We start from the raw sequence: 16835 nt of genomic DNA on the forward strand, positions 1-16835 counted from the left end.
ATCACAGACACTTCTTCACATATTTAACAGTACACAAAGTCACTGACACTTCTTCACATTTTTGACAGTACACAGTCATTAACGAGTCTTCACATTTTTAACAGTACACAAAGTCACAGACACCTTTGCATGTTTAATGATACACAAAGTCACTGACACTTCTTTACATTTTTGACAATACACAAAGTCACTGACACTTCTTTACATTTTTGACAGTACACAAAGTCACTGACACTTCTTTACATTTTTGACAGGACACAAAGTCACTGACACTTCTTTACATTTTTGACAGTACACAGTTATTGACACCTCTTCTCAATTTTGACAGTTCATAGTCACTGACACCTCTTCACATTTTCAAAAGCACAAAGTCACTCCATGATATGTACTCATGATAAAACAGCTTTCATTTTGCCACAGAAATGTTTTTGTTCCTGCTGAAATAACACATCAATCTTTTATGTATATGTATTAGCGAGGCTTTATCAGTCTATACTGAGATATGAAGGTAATTACTTTTGTGCCAGTAATTATGACTGCTCACTCGTAAGTGTTTGAGATATGGAGGTAATTACCATTATGATTTGAACTGTGGGGGTAAATAGTGTTCAAGATAGGGTGGTAGAAAAAACACGAAGAAAACATGTTTTAATGAACACCATGGCTGCCATTAACAGATATTAATACACATATCATGCCTACACTGACAAGTAAAATAAAAATGTGCTTTGTGTGAAATAGCCAATTAATCAATAACCATTTCTGTGACAAATTTTAGTTTAAATTTTATTTCTATTTCAGACTTCAAGCTGTTTGAAAAAAATGTCACAGTTTTGGCAGGACATCATGCAGTTAGATAAACCAATTATTTCCAGACTTCAGGCTTGGCAAGACATCATGCAGTTAGACAAACCAATTATTTCCAGACTTCAGGCTTGGCAAGACATCATGCAGTTAGATAAACCAATTATTTCCAGACTTCAGGCTTGGTAAGACATCATGTAATCTGATTAACCAATTATTAACAGATCACTGATCTGTTTGCAGAAACAATGACTGAGCATGACAATTTAACTGACACCCGAATGAGTGAGCATGACAATTTAACTGACACCTGAAACTAATTTGGGAGGACCTTGAGAGTATGGCTGTTGAAGAACAGTGATTGTTCAATGGAGGTGACACACTGAGCAGATTAAACTGAATGGCATTCCCCTCCACCATTTCAAAAGATGCAATTAAATTTATGAGAAGCTTTATGCTTGTTCTGCTACATACAGGATTTTCTCCAAGGAGTATAATCAATTATAACACCACTTTGAGTCATATCAATGATACCGTACATAATTACTTACGAAAACAACTCACAGAAATGCAGGATGCAGCACCAAATAAAACAGGAATACAGTTCCAAAGGCAAACAAAAGCAAAATAAAATAAACAGACAGATAATGATAACACAGGCAGATAACAATACACAGGCAGATAACGATAAAGATAAAAATTAAATAAGAGCAGGATCAAAAACAAAAAATTCCAAAGAATAATATTTGTTTGGTACATTCAATAAACAAACATAACTTGAGAAATTAGAGTGTTAAACTACCCGTAGATAACTGCTTCAATGATTACCATTCAGAACAGCTATGATCAGTGGAGTGTATCCAGTGTCTGCTTCATGACAGTTAATGTTAATATGACCCAGGTTTATCCTGATCCTTCCCCCACATTGAGAGCTGTCTTGTCTGGACAGCCCTGCTGTCTTCTTCAAGGAGTAACCTTTATCAGGTAACAGCAACTTCTGTAAGCAAAAATTGAAACTTAGAACTGCCTTGACTAATCTCTACCAGGTAACAGCAACTTATTAAGGTCTTGGCTGGACAGCCCTGCTGTTTTTTTTTATACTTCAAATAATAACCTCTTAGTCTTACTGGCAACAACAACTTCTGAAAGAAAACTTTAAATTTTAAGCTGCCTTGCTTGGATAGCCTTGCTGTCTTCGTCATAGACTAATTTTTATCAGATAACATCATATATATATATATATATATATATATATATATATATATATATATATATATATATATATATGAAATTCTGATGGCTCCTGACAAACATTTTTCCCTGAAAATTAATATGGTGCTCTTATAGTTGTGAAATTTAATTTCTATTGATATATACCTAATTTGATGCACTGGAAAATGAATAAAATTGCAAATAATCCTAAATATTATCCTATCATGACTCCAAATATACAGAATGTTCTAAATGAATTCCAATAGTCTTGTAACATAATGATGCAATCTAGAATGTCTTTGAATGAGTTTTAAAAGCTACAAAGTAATATATTAATACAAAAATCAATGAGCAATTTAAAAATTCCAATGAATATTTAAAATAAATAATTCCTTTTGAATTATACCTGACAGACTCATCTAAAACAGGAACCAATTATTTGGTTATCATATCATCAAATCCTCATTTATACATTTTTTAATTTGGCCTAAAACATAATACAACTGAAGATTTCCAACGGAAACAAGATTGACCTTGAACTCTTGTCATGTAAACATGTTTACAACTTATAATCAAGGACAAATGTTAGGTATGTAAATATTTTCTTTACAACATAAAAGCATAAACTAAAATAAGTCAGCACATAATATATACATAACATATGACAATTCTAGTACAGTTGGAATGTGAAGTTTTATATGACCAGGTCAGCAAATAAGTCTTGGATGGTGATAACTGAAGTTAGTTCTTGGTGCTGGTACCTTTTTTCATAATTTAGACCTAGACTTCTAAATGTACCATGTACTGACATGCAGTGACATAAACCATGCAATGTGAGATATTTGTATAATGTCTAAGGTACATATCTTTGGGGCAATGGTTTAACTGTTGTTTCGTTGTTTGTTTTTTTTTAAGTCCAGGAGATAAGCTTACACACTTCTTGTATAATCTTTGGGGTTATGGAGAGTTTAAAACTGGGAAAACTTAATCTGCAACAAGTGTTTGGCTTAACAAAGAATAAACCTTAAAACCAGACCTATTCACTTTTGAATTAAGCTTTACTGAAAGTCAACAAAAGAAACAACCTGTAAATTAGACCTGGTTATTTCTGAATTAAGCTTCCTAAGAGTCTGACAAAAGAAAACACTCGTTATCCAGACCCAGTGATATCTTATTTGAGAACTCGCATAAGAGGTGCCCAGTTATTCAAATTAATCTAGTCAACACCTATGATTACTGTACATGTCTGGTATAGTTAGAACTAGGTGGATTTTCTCTGTATCCCCTTTTATCCCGCTTTGAACAGCCACAATTGTTGTGCCCTTAATCATATGAAAAATGATACCCGAAAGGGATCTATCCGCTAACCTCTTCTTTATAAGTAAGTCAATAAAATTGAACACAACCAAGGAAAAAATTCAATTAAAATATAATATAACTGTAAAATTATATTTTAATAAAGAGATATTACAGTACTAATTGAACATTAAAATTGGAAAGTAAGTTAATAGATAAACGATGAATGTGACAGAGAATTCATCTCAGACGTTTATTAAAGTTTCTGATGATGGAACCTGTGCCACAGTCGTATAACCATCTTATTCCAAATTAAACTCACGAAAATAATTATATATACATGAACAAGTCTGATGTACTACCAGAGACCTTCAGACTCAGACGTTCCATTACAGAGAATCTCGCTGCTTGATGGCAGAAAACGATCGCCCCAACTCCAAATGGTCATAGCGCGCCAGGAGGCAAATTTGCCCACGGATCATTTCATGAAGATGGGCCCGAGGCAATTTTCTCAGCGATATATACAGAAAACCAGTCTTGAGAAAATACTATACAACTCAATTAACATATTAAGATCTAGCACAGGTATATAAGACCTACAAACATAAACAAATTGACTCAACCAAATAAGAAACTAATAAATATGTAATACTACCAAAAAGTATACATAACTATAAGAAATATAAGAATACTACGGTACATCAATTAAAACTTAATACAACTTGTTTGACAAACAGGGAAGAGAGAATTACTCCGAATTAAGATACATGCATTAAAATGTGCCAAAAACTGAACTATAAGGAAAACCATCACCCTTCTAAAATCTAATAAAAAACAGTATGCTACGACATACTATAAACCCCCCTACACAACACACAAACATACAAACACACTTATTATTTTTATATACTTACCTAAGAGAAAGACTGGAACCATTTGACATAGATAAGCCAATACAAAAAAAAACAAAAAAAAAAAAACATACGTGAAAAAAAAAGAATATATATACAATAATATACGAATAAATGGGGATAAATGACTCTGGCAAGGTCAACTAAATAAAAAACATAATAAAAGGAAAACAAGGGGGAGGAAATTAGCCCATGACATTACCATGTCACTGGGGCAATAAATAGTACGACCCTAAATCGGAAGTCCTAACTTATGGAACTCGGACCTCTAAAAGTCCTATGGAGGTCGGAAAGTACATAAGATTTTGGCTTCATGGGATTTAAAAAAAACTTACAAATATGATAATAAAAAAGAAATTAACCCTGCAAAATTCATAATCAACATTATTGTTTTTATACAATGAACATAAACAGATGTATTAAGGGAGGATAGGGTTAACCCACACCAAATACACTTTTAGATATAATTAGGGTGTCACTTCTAAGTTCTAACCAGTTTTATGTGCTGGGACGGAGCTAAGATGTGTCAACAATAAGTGGCTCCGAAAGAAAAATTGCAGTGTAGTTGGGTGTTCATTTTACTGCAGTTTCTGAGGTATACAAAGGCACAAGACAAAATCGCTGTCTGCTCATTCTATTAAGTCAGTGGTAATTAAAAACGAATATATTTTTCCTAAACACACAACGTAAATATTAGTAGCAGGACAATTTTATGTCCTATCTGACAGGCACAGATGTTCAACGATGGTATGTCTGATGCGCTCGGCTGTGAACAGTGCAGACTCGGATCTTGTGTTGCTTGGTGTGCTGATATATCGGGATCACCATAAATGTAGTACTAATTATTTGAACGATTAAATACACTTTGAAGTACTAGCACGTTATGCTGTGGAACATCCGAATCAATATATATATATATATATATATATATATATATATATATATATATATATATATATATATATATATATATATATATATAACACGTTTTGTTTCAAGTTTGTTACCCTGAATGTTGTTTTGTACACATGTACATTCAACACGTACCAAGTATTTAACGTTTCCAAATATCTTTAGCTATACGGTGTATGGAATTCAACTGGGGCTTACGGGAAAAGAAACTTCCGGGTCCAATAACCGTGAAATCATCAAAAGTCATGTCGTTTCTCCTTGTGGCTATTTTCGGTGACGCGCTCCGTTTTCCTTCAGGACACCCCACTCCCTCTGTTCTAGTTCGGTCAGCCGTCGACAACCTGCATGACAGCTAATGGCTAGACTTAAGTAAACTGGTCTGAAACCAATGCGACTAATTAACATGGTAATTATGTTGGCAATAGGACTGCCCCTCTGAATGCCACTGACTTACTTCAAAGAAACTTTGTCTAAGACAAGGTAGTGCTCCCCCTCCCCCGACATTACCAGTAAAATCAGAAGGAAAAAAATTGATTACTTGTTGGTCTACAAAAGAGAATCTATGTTCTATTGAGTGTTTATGTAAGCATCTACGACTGACTGGCACACAATCGAGACCCTGCTTTGTTGTAACATTTGGGGACAATGCGAATATAAATCATGAAAGTAATCGATCAGAGTTTGATCTGGACAATATTGTCAAGTCATCGACGCGCCATAATAATATCAAATGCTATTCAAGTACGGTTGATTTCTACAGGACACTACAGTATCGAATGAATCCTTTTAAAAATGTGCAGAAAACGTTCGTTGACTCATAAAAAATGAGTCGGCAAAATCTGCTTTCATGAGTAATAATAGTACTTCAAGTTCGTGTGATTTAATGTTTGCAACAGTTCAAATTTGCAGTCTCAAGCTGCATGTATTTACGCACTATACATGTAACAAGATTAATTGATCTTTTCTTTAAGCCCATAATATATCCCACCTTTATTCCTTAGAATCAACTCTTAAAACATTTAACACGGTTTACTAATTAACGTATTCATTCTGTATTTGTAGACGCTTTTTTCTGTTGTTGTTGCACAAATGCTGTTTTATATTTTGTGCCATTCCTTCTTTGTTTGATTTGATGGTCGTAATTCACGATGATATATACGGTACAGTGTAATGCCAGGTGTTTACTCGTGTAAGTTGGTGGGAATGGACATGAAATTATTCATGTAGAGAAAACCACATAGCAATTCAATTAATAGTTGATACTTTGTGATATTATAAATGGCTAAGAAGCTAAGAGTTCAACCCTGATATTAAAACATTGATAATGTGCTTTTTTCACTTTTCTTTCTATCTTTTTGAAAGTGAGGGACTCCACAGTTTATGACAGGGACTCATATACAGGCTGGGGACTCATGGGTTTTGCAAGTGAAGAGTCCAGGACTCATAATCCTTAAGTTCTTTTGAGAACGTGCTTTTCATTTGAAATTCTGTCCAGACTCCTGAAATTCAAAGCAATGCGTAACTGAAAAACGATCAATTTTGTGGCTCAAACAATACAGACACATTGTGAAAAAGCGTATTTAATTGAGTCTGTGTGTTATAAGAAAACACATGCATGTCAAACACCACATCAAACACGTAAAAGGGTATTATTTATTAATTAAATACAGAAAAACCTTGAATATATAAAAATCTCCAAATATCTGATTTAATACAATGAAACTTATCAATAAAGGACACTCACAGAAAAACGCTGTCCATTATAGATAGGGGTCTCTTATTGACACAGGTGAAATATGTAAATTAACCAGAGAAAGGCATCATGGACAGCCATAAGTTATAGATACAAGTAAGTAAATAAACTTGATAAAGCAGGCTATAAATTGTGTCCTTCATGGACAGGTATAGGTTATAGATACAAGTAAGTAAATAAACATGAGAAAGGGCATTATAAATAGTGTCCTTCATGGACAGGTATAGGTTATAGATACAAGTAACACGAGAAAGGGCATTATAAATAGTGTCCTTCATGGACAGGTTTAACTTAAAGCTTCTTTTTTTTATAGTTCCTGAATTTTTGTCGATAAGCCTCAGGGACTGACTCGTAACCCTTTAAGATGCATTCTTTACCCAGATCATAGTCAGGACTCTGCTGTACTGACAGGGATGCATAGATGTCGCGTGCTTTGCCAAAAAGTGCACTCTGCAATAATAGAGTCCAATGCTTCATTGGCCATTTAGAATTTTCAGCAACTTTTTCAAACTGAAGAAAATATTTATCTACTTCTTTTTCTCTAAAAGGGGCCACTAACCTAATATTCTCAGTACCATCAAAACTTGAATTTGTATGTAAAGTGGGAATGTGTCTTTCACTTGCCAGCTCTGATTCTCCTAATCTAAATTTATATTCCTTTCTTCCTTTTCTCTTTGCAATATAATGCTTTACAATACCTCAGCACAAAAGTAATGTCAAGTTGAACAAATATAAAAATGAAATGACAAATATTATGGTAGATAAACTCTTCCAAATAAATGTAAACATTAAGCACCAAAAGAAAGAAAAAATATAAAACACAACAACAGTGTTAAAATTCTGTAAAATGTGTATATAATAAAAGATAACAGCAAGTATAGGTTTTGAAAACAGGATTAAAATTTGTTGCATAAATCACATTTAGTTAAAAGAGTCAAGGATTTTCTCTGGGCAGGGACGAGGAATGTTTTGATATAGTTTCTGCCAGCAGTTCATGTCAAAATACTTCTGACTCACAAGGTATAAATCAACACACCAATACTATAATACTATACTAACAACCACCATACTCACTAGTACTGCATTATTATGTCTACTACTAAACTATAATGCTAATACTATTATAGCTATTACTTCTACTACAATACTACTATTACTATAATAACACAACATAACTGTAGCTAATACTAATATACTACTACTACTTCTACCACTACTACTGCTACTAATAGTACTACTACTACCACCACCACCACTACTACAATATTACTACTACTACTATAATACCAATACACAACTATAATACTCGTATACTATTATACTAATACACTAAAACTACCACTACTATTAATATACAGTACTGTTGGTACTATGTGTATTAACATGATTACACTGTAGTGTTGTTTCTGACTACCCTCCTCTCAGCTTGTACTTTTAGAGTGGAGAGTAACAAGGATGTAAAAATCATGTACACAAAACTAACTCATTTTATTCACTGATTTAAATTGCAACAAAACAGACATTAACAATGTCACCTTTTTCGCATTTCAAATCTAAAAGAACTTCAACACTACCACAACATCCACATAGGCAAATCAGTGCATGTCACACAACTGGAGTATAGTTCACAGTGTTTCATAAGATTTTGGATAATTCCATAAATTTCTGAACTGTTGAGTAAAAAGGACTTATTTTTCCCCCTTTTTATTTTCAATTTTTATTTACATTAGACAGTTAGTGTTTACATAAATAAAGTATGTGGATAATTTGTACATTTTCATTTTATTCCAAATATCCCCTTACTAAACCTAGCAAAAATAAAGATATCAGGTTTGATATGTAAAATATGCTCAGTATAGAGAAAACTGGATTCGTTTCCCCGTTTTAAAGACTGTCAGATTGATAGGTTATTATGTGGAGTTGAAACTTAGAAGCTTGAAAACAAAATTTATTGTTTTCTTCGGAAGATAAAAAATACATTCCAAAATTATTCATAAAGATGTGTGCTTAACTTGTATAATAATAGTATAAAAAGTATGTACCATGATAACTGGACTGGCCACGCTATGGTTGTTTACAAACTTGATAAAAGTAAGTACCAAGAAAACTGGACTGGCCACCCTATGGTTGTTTACAAACTTGAAACATCCTTTCTTACAATATAATACATGTATTACAAATCAAAGTTTCTCATGTTTTTCAAAGGTAAATGATTTACATGTAGTTTAACATTTTTTATCAGCAAACCTGCCTGATGAGTAATTTTGTACAGTGTGTACTACAACCATATCTTGACAACTTTGTAATTTTGTACAGTGTGTACTACAACATTATCTTGACAACTTTGGCCTTTTCCAGGCAATGTCGATATAAATGTATACACAATTTCCAAGCAATGTCAATATAAATGTATACACACTTTCCAGGCAATGTCAATATAAATGTATACACAATTTCCAAGTAATGATGATATAAATGTATACACACTTTCCAAGCAATGTCAATATAAATGTATACACACTTTCCAAGCAATGTCAATATAAATGTATACACAATTTCCAAGTAATGTTGATATAAATGTATACACACTTTCCAAGCAATGTCAATATAAATGTATACACAATTTCCAAGTAATGTCGATATAAATGTATACACACTTTCCAAGCAATGTCAATATAAATGTATACACACTTTCCAAGCAATGTCAATATAAATGTATACACATTTTCCAAGCAATGTCGATATAAATGTATACACACTTTCCAAGCAATGTCGATATAAATGTATACACACTTTCCAGGCAATATCGATATAAATGTATACACACTTCAAGAAAAGAATAAGGAGAAACATCTTACTAAATAGGTCTTGTTGAGCAGTGATGTAGAAAAATAAAATATCATTTATTGTTGTTGTGGGGTTAACGCCATTTTTCAGTACATGATAGGCTATACATGGCGGCCAGTATTAATGGTGGAGAAAGCCCCGGAAAGAACCACCGACCCTCGAGAAGCTACTGGCAAGCTTTCTCACATACCCACATTGGCTGAATCTTAGACTCGAACCGCCGCAGACAGAGGTGAGATGGCAGTGATCCGTAACGAAGAGCGCTTTAGACCACTCGGCCACTCGGGGCCCCAAAATATCATTTAATTGGTATGGGTACTTTTGTATCGCTAACATCAACATATATATTGTTTTGCATGTTTAGCAGGTTTGTCAACAGGCAGTGCCAAATTAAGGCCTCACAGGGCCGAATTAAGGCCTTCCGGGGCCCTAAGCACTGAAACTATAATGGTGTCCCCACCAATTGTGAAACTCACTAAAACAATATTAAAAGCTAAAATGGTGGGAAAATACCATTGTTGCCATCATTCCAAATCAAAATACTTGTAGATGTACATGCAGATCGAAATGGTCATATATAATTCATTCAGTTTTATTATCAACAATTACCGTAATTTGATTTTTTGGGTGCCCCTGCTGGGCTGGTGCCCTAAGCACATACTTAGTGTGCATAATGGGTAATTGACACCTTTTACAGGCAGTAATCTAAGTAATTTACCAGTTTAAATGTTTCAACTGTAGCTGCAACATGTACTAAGTTTACCACTCCTACCATACTATAGTCTACTATTGAAATAGTACATACTACTACTGTACAATACAATAATCTACTAATAATATAGTACATAGTACAAGGTCAACTATTATTCTACAACTTGGTCCACTACTACTATATGCTACAACTACTGTGCTGCTTTATCTTTTCTCCACTGGTGTCAGGATAATGTGACTGGGTGGGGGACATGATGCTACATGTCTGCAGCATTATGCCCATGTGTCAGACATCACTATAAACTGACACACTGCAGGCATCGTTGCAATATGACTGAAAAATGGTTAAAAGCTACGTTAAAAATCCAAATCATACACACAGTGCTATACTAATACAGTGGTAATATTACTAGGTCCATTACCACTATATACAACTACTGTACTAATACAGTGGTAATATTACTAGGTCCATTACCACTATATACTACAACTACTGTACTAATACAGTGGTAATATTACTAGGTCCATTACCACTATATACTACAACTACTGTACTAATACAGTGGTAATATTACTAGGTCCATTACCACTATATACTACAACTACTGTACTAATACAGTGGTAATATTTACTAGGTCCATTACCACTATATACTACAACTACTGTACTAATACAGTGGTAATATTACTAGGTCCATTACCACTATATACTACAACAACTGTACTAATACAGTGGTAATATTACTAGGTCCATTACCACTATATACTACAACTACTGTACTAATACAGTGGTAATATTACTAGGTCCATTACCACTATATACTACAACTACTGTACTAATACAGTGGCAATATTACTAGGTCCATTACCACTATATACTACAACTACTGTACTAATACAGTGACAATATTACTAGGTCCATTACCACTATATACTACAACTACTGTACTAATACAGTGGCAATATTACTAGGTCCATTACCACTATATACTACAACTACTGTACTAATACAGTGGCAATATTACTAGGTCCATTACCACTATATACTACAACTACTGTACTAATACAGTGGCAATATTACTAGGTCCATTACCACTATATACTACAACTACTGTACTAATACAGTGGCAATATTACTAGGTCCATTACCACTATATACTACAACTACTGTACTAATACAGTGGCAATATTACTAGGTCCATTACCACTATATACTACAACTACTGTACTAATACAGTGGCAATATTACTAGGTCCATTACCACTATATACTACAACTACTGTACTAATACAGTGGCAATATTACTAGGTCCATTACCACTATATACTACAACTACTGTACTAATACAGTGGCAATATTACTAGGTCCATTACCACTATATACTACAACTACTGTACTAATACAGTGGCAATATTACTAGGTCCATTACCACTATATACTACAACTACTGTACTAATACAGTGGCAATATTACTAGGTCCATTACCACTATATACTACAACTACTGTACTAATACAGTGGCAATATTACTAGGTCCATTACCACTATATACTACAACTACTGTACTAATACAGTGGCAATATTACTAGGTCCATTACCACTATATACTACAACTACTGTACTAATACAGTGGCAATATTACTAGGTCCATTACCACTATATACTACAACTACTGTACTAATACAGTGGCAATATTACTAGGTCCATTACCACTATATACTACAACTACTGTACTAATACAGTGGCAATATTACTAGGTCCATTACCACTATATACTACAACTACTGTACTAATACAGTGGCAATATTACTAGGTCCATTACCACTATATACTACAACTACTGTACTAATACAGTGGCAATATTACTAGGTCCATTACCACTATATACTACAACTACTGTACTAATACAGTGGCAATATTACTAGGTCCATTACCACTATATACTACAACTACTGTACTAATACAGTGGCAATATTACTAGGTCCATTACCACTATATACTACAACTACTGTACTAATACAGTGGCAATATTACTAGGTCCATTACCACTATATACTACAACTACTGTACTAATACAGTGGCAATATTACTAGGACCATTACCACTATATACTACAACTACTGTACTAATACAGTGGCAATATTACTAGGTCCATTACCACTATATACTACAACTACTGTACTAATACAGTGGCAATATTACTAGGTCCATTACCACTATATACTACAACTACTGTACTAATACAGTGGCAATATTACTAGGTCCATTACCACTATATACTACAACTACTGTACTAATACAGTGGCAATATTACTAGGTCCATTACCACTATATACTACAACTACTGTACTAATACAGTGGCAATATTACTAGGTCCATTACCACTATATACTACAACTACTGTACTAATACAGTGGCAATATTACTAGGTCCATTACCACTATATACTACAACTACTGTACTAATACAGTGGCAATATTACTAGGTCCATTACCACTATATACTACAACAACTGTACTAATACAGTGGTAATATTACTAGGTCCATTACCCCTACTGCTTCAGTGATGCCTCACAGTAAAGTCTCTAAGCATGCCACCACCCTTCTTATAACATTGGTAGGGTCATAGGTCAGATTTTGTATGGCACGACCTTTTTTATAATATGGGTAGGATTATAGGTCAAAGTTTGTTTTATCGTAAGCTTATAGCTAGACTACCTAATCATTAGGGGTGAAATGACACACCTCTGCAGCATTACAAAACGATTCATGGTACACAGCCTACAGTATGATGCATTATTAACACACTTGATGGACTTTTTATCTTCAGATGGTCTCTCACTGGCATGGTGGTGACATTTTATATGTGTTGACATAGGTATTGTATGTATATCTGACATGCAGATTACAGATAAACATAGACCTATCATCCACACGTCATTTTCATCCTTGACATGACATAGAAATACAATTACTTCCAAACAGATTAACTGGAAGGTGTCGTTGATTTTGATTAAACTGTTTATGCCATTTCCTGCAGTTCTACTTGATTCAGTCACCAAGCCCTTTGTTTTGCATGGTGTGGAATGCTTTTAAAACATTTCATGACTAATTTCATATTTTCACTAAAATGTTGAGGGTATTATGGTGTTGTCTTCAAAACAGAAGAAACACATGTAGTGCACATTTCTCATGCAAGGAAAATCTTACATAAAATAAGTTTGAGTATGGAAGTGGATATGACTAACAGATAAATTATGCACAACATTCACTCCCCTTGTACATATTAACAAGGTGACTATAACTCACAGGGTTTGGAATCTGCCCCCATGCTGACTCTGTGTGAATTCTTTTAATCCCATCACCACGTTCGGTCGCTGATGACATATCAGCATAAAAGGAAATATTCCAAACATGTACAATTTATGTACTTTATTGATCATTTACCAACAACGTTTGCCTGACATTTCTCTGTTGTTTTGTATCTACTGGTATCTGGATCAAATTTATATGTTCTGGTGTGTCATGCAGTGAATAAGCTGTAAGTAGTTCTGATCTGTGATTATTGTTTTATTCTGGACTTGAACAAATAACCACCAATCAGAATTGAGTTTAATATATTTAACTATGTGACACACCCTAAGTGTCACTGTAACATTCAATACAACTTGATAAGATATGAAGTAACTGCCAAAAATTAAATTAAATTAGTTATTAAATGATCTGTGAACAGATCTGGAATGTCTTCTTTAGGGTGAGATGTTACATGTGCCTGGAATGTCTTCTTTAGGGTGATATGTTACAAGTGCCTGGAATGTCTTCTTTAGGGTGATATGTTACATGTGCCTGGAATGTCTTCTTTAGGGTGATATGTTACAAGTGCCTGGAATGTCTTCTTTAGGGTGATATGTTACAAGTGCCTGAAATGTCTTCTTTAGGGTGAGATGTTACAAGTGCCTGGAATGTCTTCTTTAGGGTGATATGTTACATGTGCCTTGAATGTCTTCTTAAGGGCGAGATGTTACAAGTGCCTGGAATGTCTTCTTTTGGGTGATATGTTACAAGTGCCTGAGCATATTGAAGAGATAAAATAATCAGAATGGAATTGGTTGGGGAAGGGGCAGATTTAAACTCATATGAGCTAGTCAACTTGTGATTGCTATTCTGTAGAAGGTGAATGGATACTGTCAGGAGTTTTTCTTGTTACTGATGTTAATAAATGACTATTCCTGCTATGACTCGAAATAATTCTCAGTTTATAGCAAATGATTAATAATTGTTCACAACAGCTGAAGATTAATTTAATTTGCATAGGGTATCATTTTGTATCAATTCTACACTTCTTGTCTTATTACGAATATTGATATGGAAAAATATTGATACGTCAATATATATTGTCTCACCTTACTAATTATAATACGATTTAACATTATTAAGTAATTTGCTTCAGATTTTCATTTTAAATCCATGGTAAAAAAATAAATATGTAAGTCCCTTTTAAATTTTCACTTTGTATTGCATGAAAATAAACTGTTTGTTGAATGCTAAAAAACTTGTTGATTTTCGCACTTTTGTGCTACAGTAGAAACCGTCTTGAAAGACTATCCTTAATGCCAAAAAATTATGGTCTCTCAAGATGAGTGGTCTCTTGTAACAGGTCACAATGCTATATAATCAATAAATGTATGCATTGAGAATATGGTCTCTCAAGACAGGTGGTCTCACATTGATAGGTTTCACTATGCTTAGCTTAAGACAGTTGAGTTTTAACATTATATAGAAATAATATACTGAATGGAAACAATGGCATGGTAAGCAAGCTGACTAATAGGACAGTTGTTACACCCAAGTATTTTGTGGTGGTCTGTCATTTGGCACAGGTATGAAAACTATTTGTCTTTCATGAAACAATAAAGTTTCGGACCTTTCTTGTAGTACTGATCATGTAATGTACTTAACATTATCAAACAGCTTCTCTGTAAATAATAAATCATGCCCTTATTTACATTATGTACTGTGATTTGATTTTTCCTATCTGTAATGCTACTTTTAATTTTGCAAGTATGCTTTTGACTTCTTGCCAAGTCAGTCATCTATCTTGGAAAGAACACGATTGGTATGCCAACCAACCACTACTTCTTCCACTTCTAAAATTCTGACGTCTAAAAAACCTCGTAGGATACAAACGAGAATAAAAACTAAATAATATTAGTACTACACACACAAATTACTCCTACTAATACTTATGTGCTTCTATAATTCAGACTACTATAATTCTATGGTATAAGTTAGTCCTACAGCGCTAGACACATCACCCGATACTTCTGTTCGGGGGGTGGGGGTGATTGCACTTAACAACATGTGCTATGTCTTACATTGTATAGGCATACGTAGACTTTGCTTTATTGTTTACCTGAAGTTTACTGCGGTTGTTCTCTCTCACTGCTTTTATAAGTTCGCTTTCCTTTCCCATCTTCATAAAATTCTCTTTTTCCTCTAATACAGGTTTACTTAGTTATCTTCTGCAACATCAAACGTTTTGCAAACAGTTTTCTTTACCATACACAGGTTCATGTAGTTATGATTTCATATGTCGCAGACATTGTAAATGGGTCATCTCCTCTGTTACTTGTTTAACTCGCACCTTTTTTTTTTTCCACCAATTGCGTGTGGCCGTATAAGAGGGCAGGTAAATCTCGCATGCTTAGCTATTGATGATCAAATAATATCAACACATACATGTACATAGATAAGCGTAGTGACGGAGTTACAATCGATTACCGTCATCCAGAATTACCGTTTATTACACTTCCGTGTTGGAGTACGGCTATAATGTAGACGGGTTACCTTATTTTTTGGTGCGGCTTTGGTGTCATGTATGAGTCACAATGGTGGAATGAAAAAGCGATCACTTTATAAGCGCCTGAGTGATAGCAGCAGTGGTGCAGAATTAAAACTGGCGCAAAACAAGAAATACAGTACAAAGACTACCTTTTTGTGATTTATATATTAATTGAATTAGTCAAACGGCACTAGCGACCCAGTACATAATATGATCATGTGTATATATAAACCTGGTACTAGTTGTCCCGATCAAACCCAAGTCAATGAAATTTTACCTGTATATAATGATCACCTGCTAATAAGAACACTTTTACAGACGGCATATCAAGTAGTCTTTTTATACTTAGGCTTGACAGTATTTAATTTGTCTTTATGTAGGCAATGTTGTCTTTGTGACTGATGCATATTAAACATGTATAAAAACGTCTACGGGAATAAAAGTTATAAAATAGCAACGCAATACCATTGTATTCACTATATCCAGAACTATGTAATTAAATGCAATTTCTGCAACAAGTCTGCAAAATGGATAACAATTTCACAATAT

At 33.9% G+C, this 16835-nt stretch overlaps 1 protein-coding gene across 2 annotated transcripts in view; it reads right to left on the reverse strand.

Annotated features, from left to right (window-relative positions):
- Nucleotides 1–16284, reverse strand: part of LOC149803948 (uncharacterized) — a 130066-nt gene extending 113782 nt beyond the window's left edge. The window contains exons 1-2 of one of the 2 annotated variants that reach the window (XM_089953766.1): nt 15858–16284; nt 1633–1801 (exon numbers count right to left, since the gene is read on the reverse strand). In XM_089953766.1, coding sequence (XP_089809892.1) covers nt 1633–1801; nt 15858–15923 — 235 coding nt within the window. In that variant the 5' untranslated portion in view covers nt 15924–16284. The remainder of the gene's footprint in view (nt 1–1632; nt 1802–15857) is intronic. The other variant, XM_089953764.1, reaches the window with a different exon arrangement.
- Nucleotides 16285–16835: the final 551 nt, after the last annotated feature.

Source organism: Sinohyriopsis cumingii, chromosome 3 (genome assembly GCF_028554795.1).
Source record: "Sinohyriopsis cumingii isolate HCF-2022 chromosome 3, ASM2855479v2, whole genome shotgun sequence".
Taxonomy (NCBI): domain Eukaryota; kingdom Metazoa; phylum Mollusca; class Bivalvia; order Unionida; family Unionidae; genus Sinohyriopsis; species Sinohyriopsis cumingii.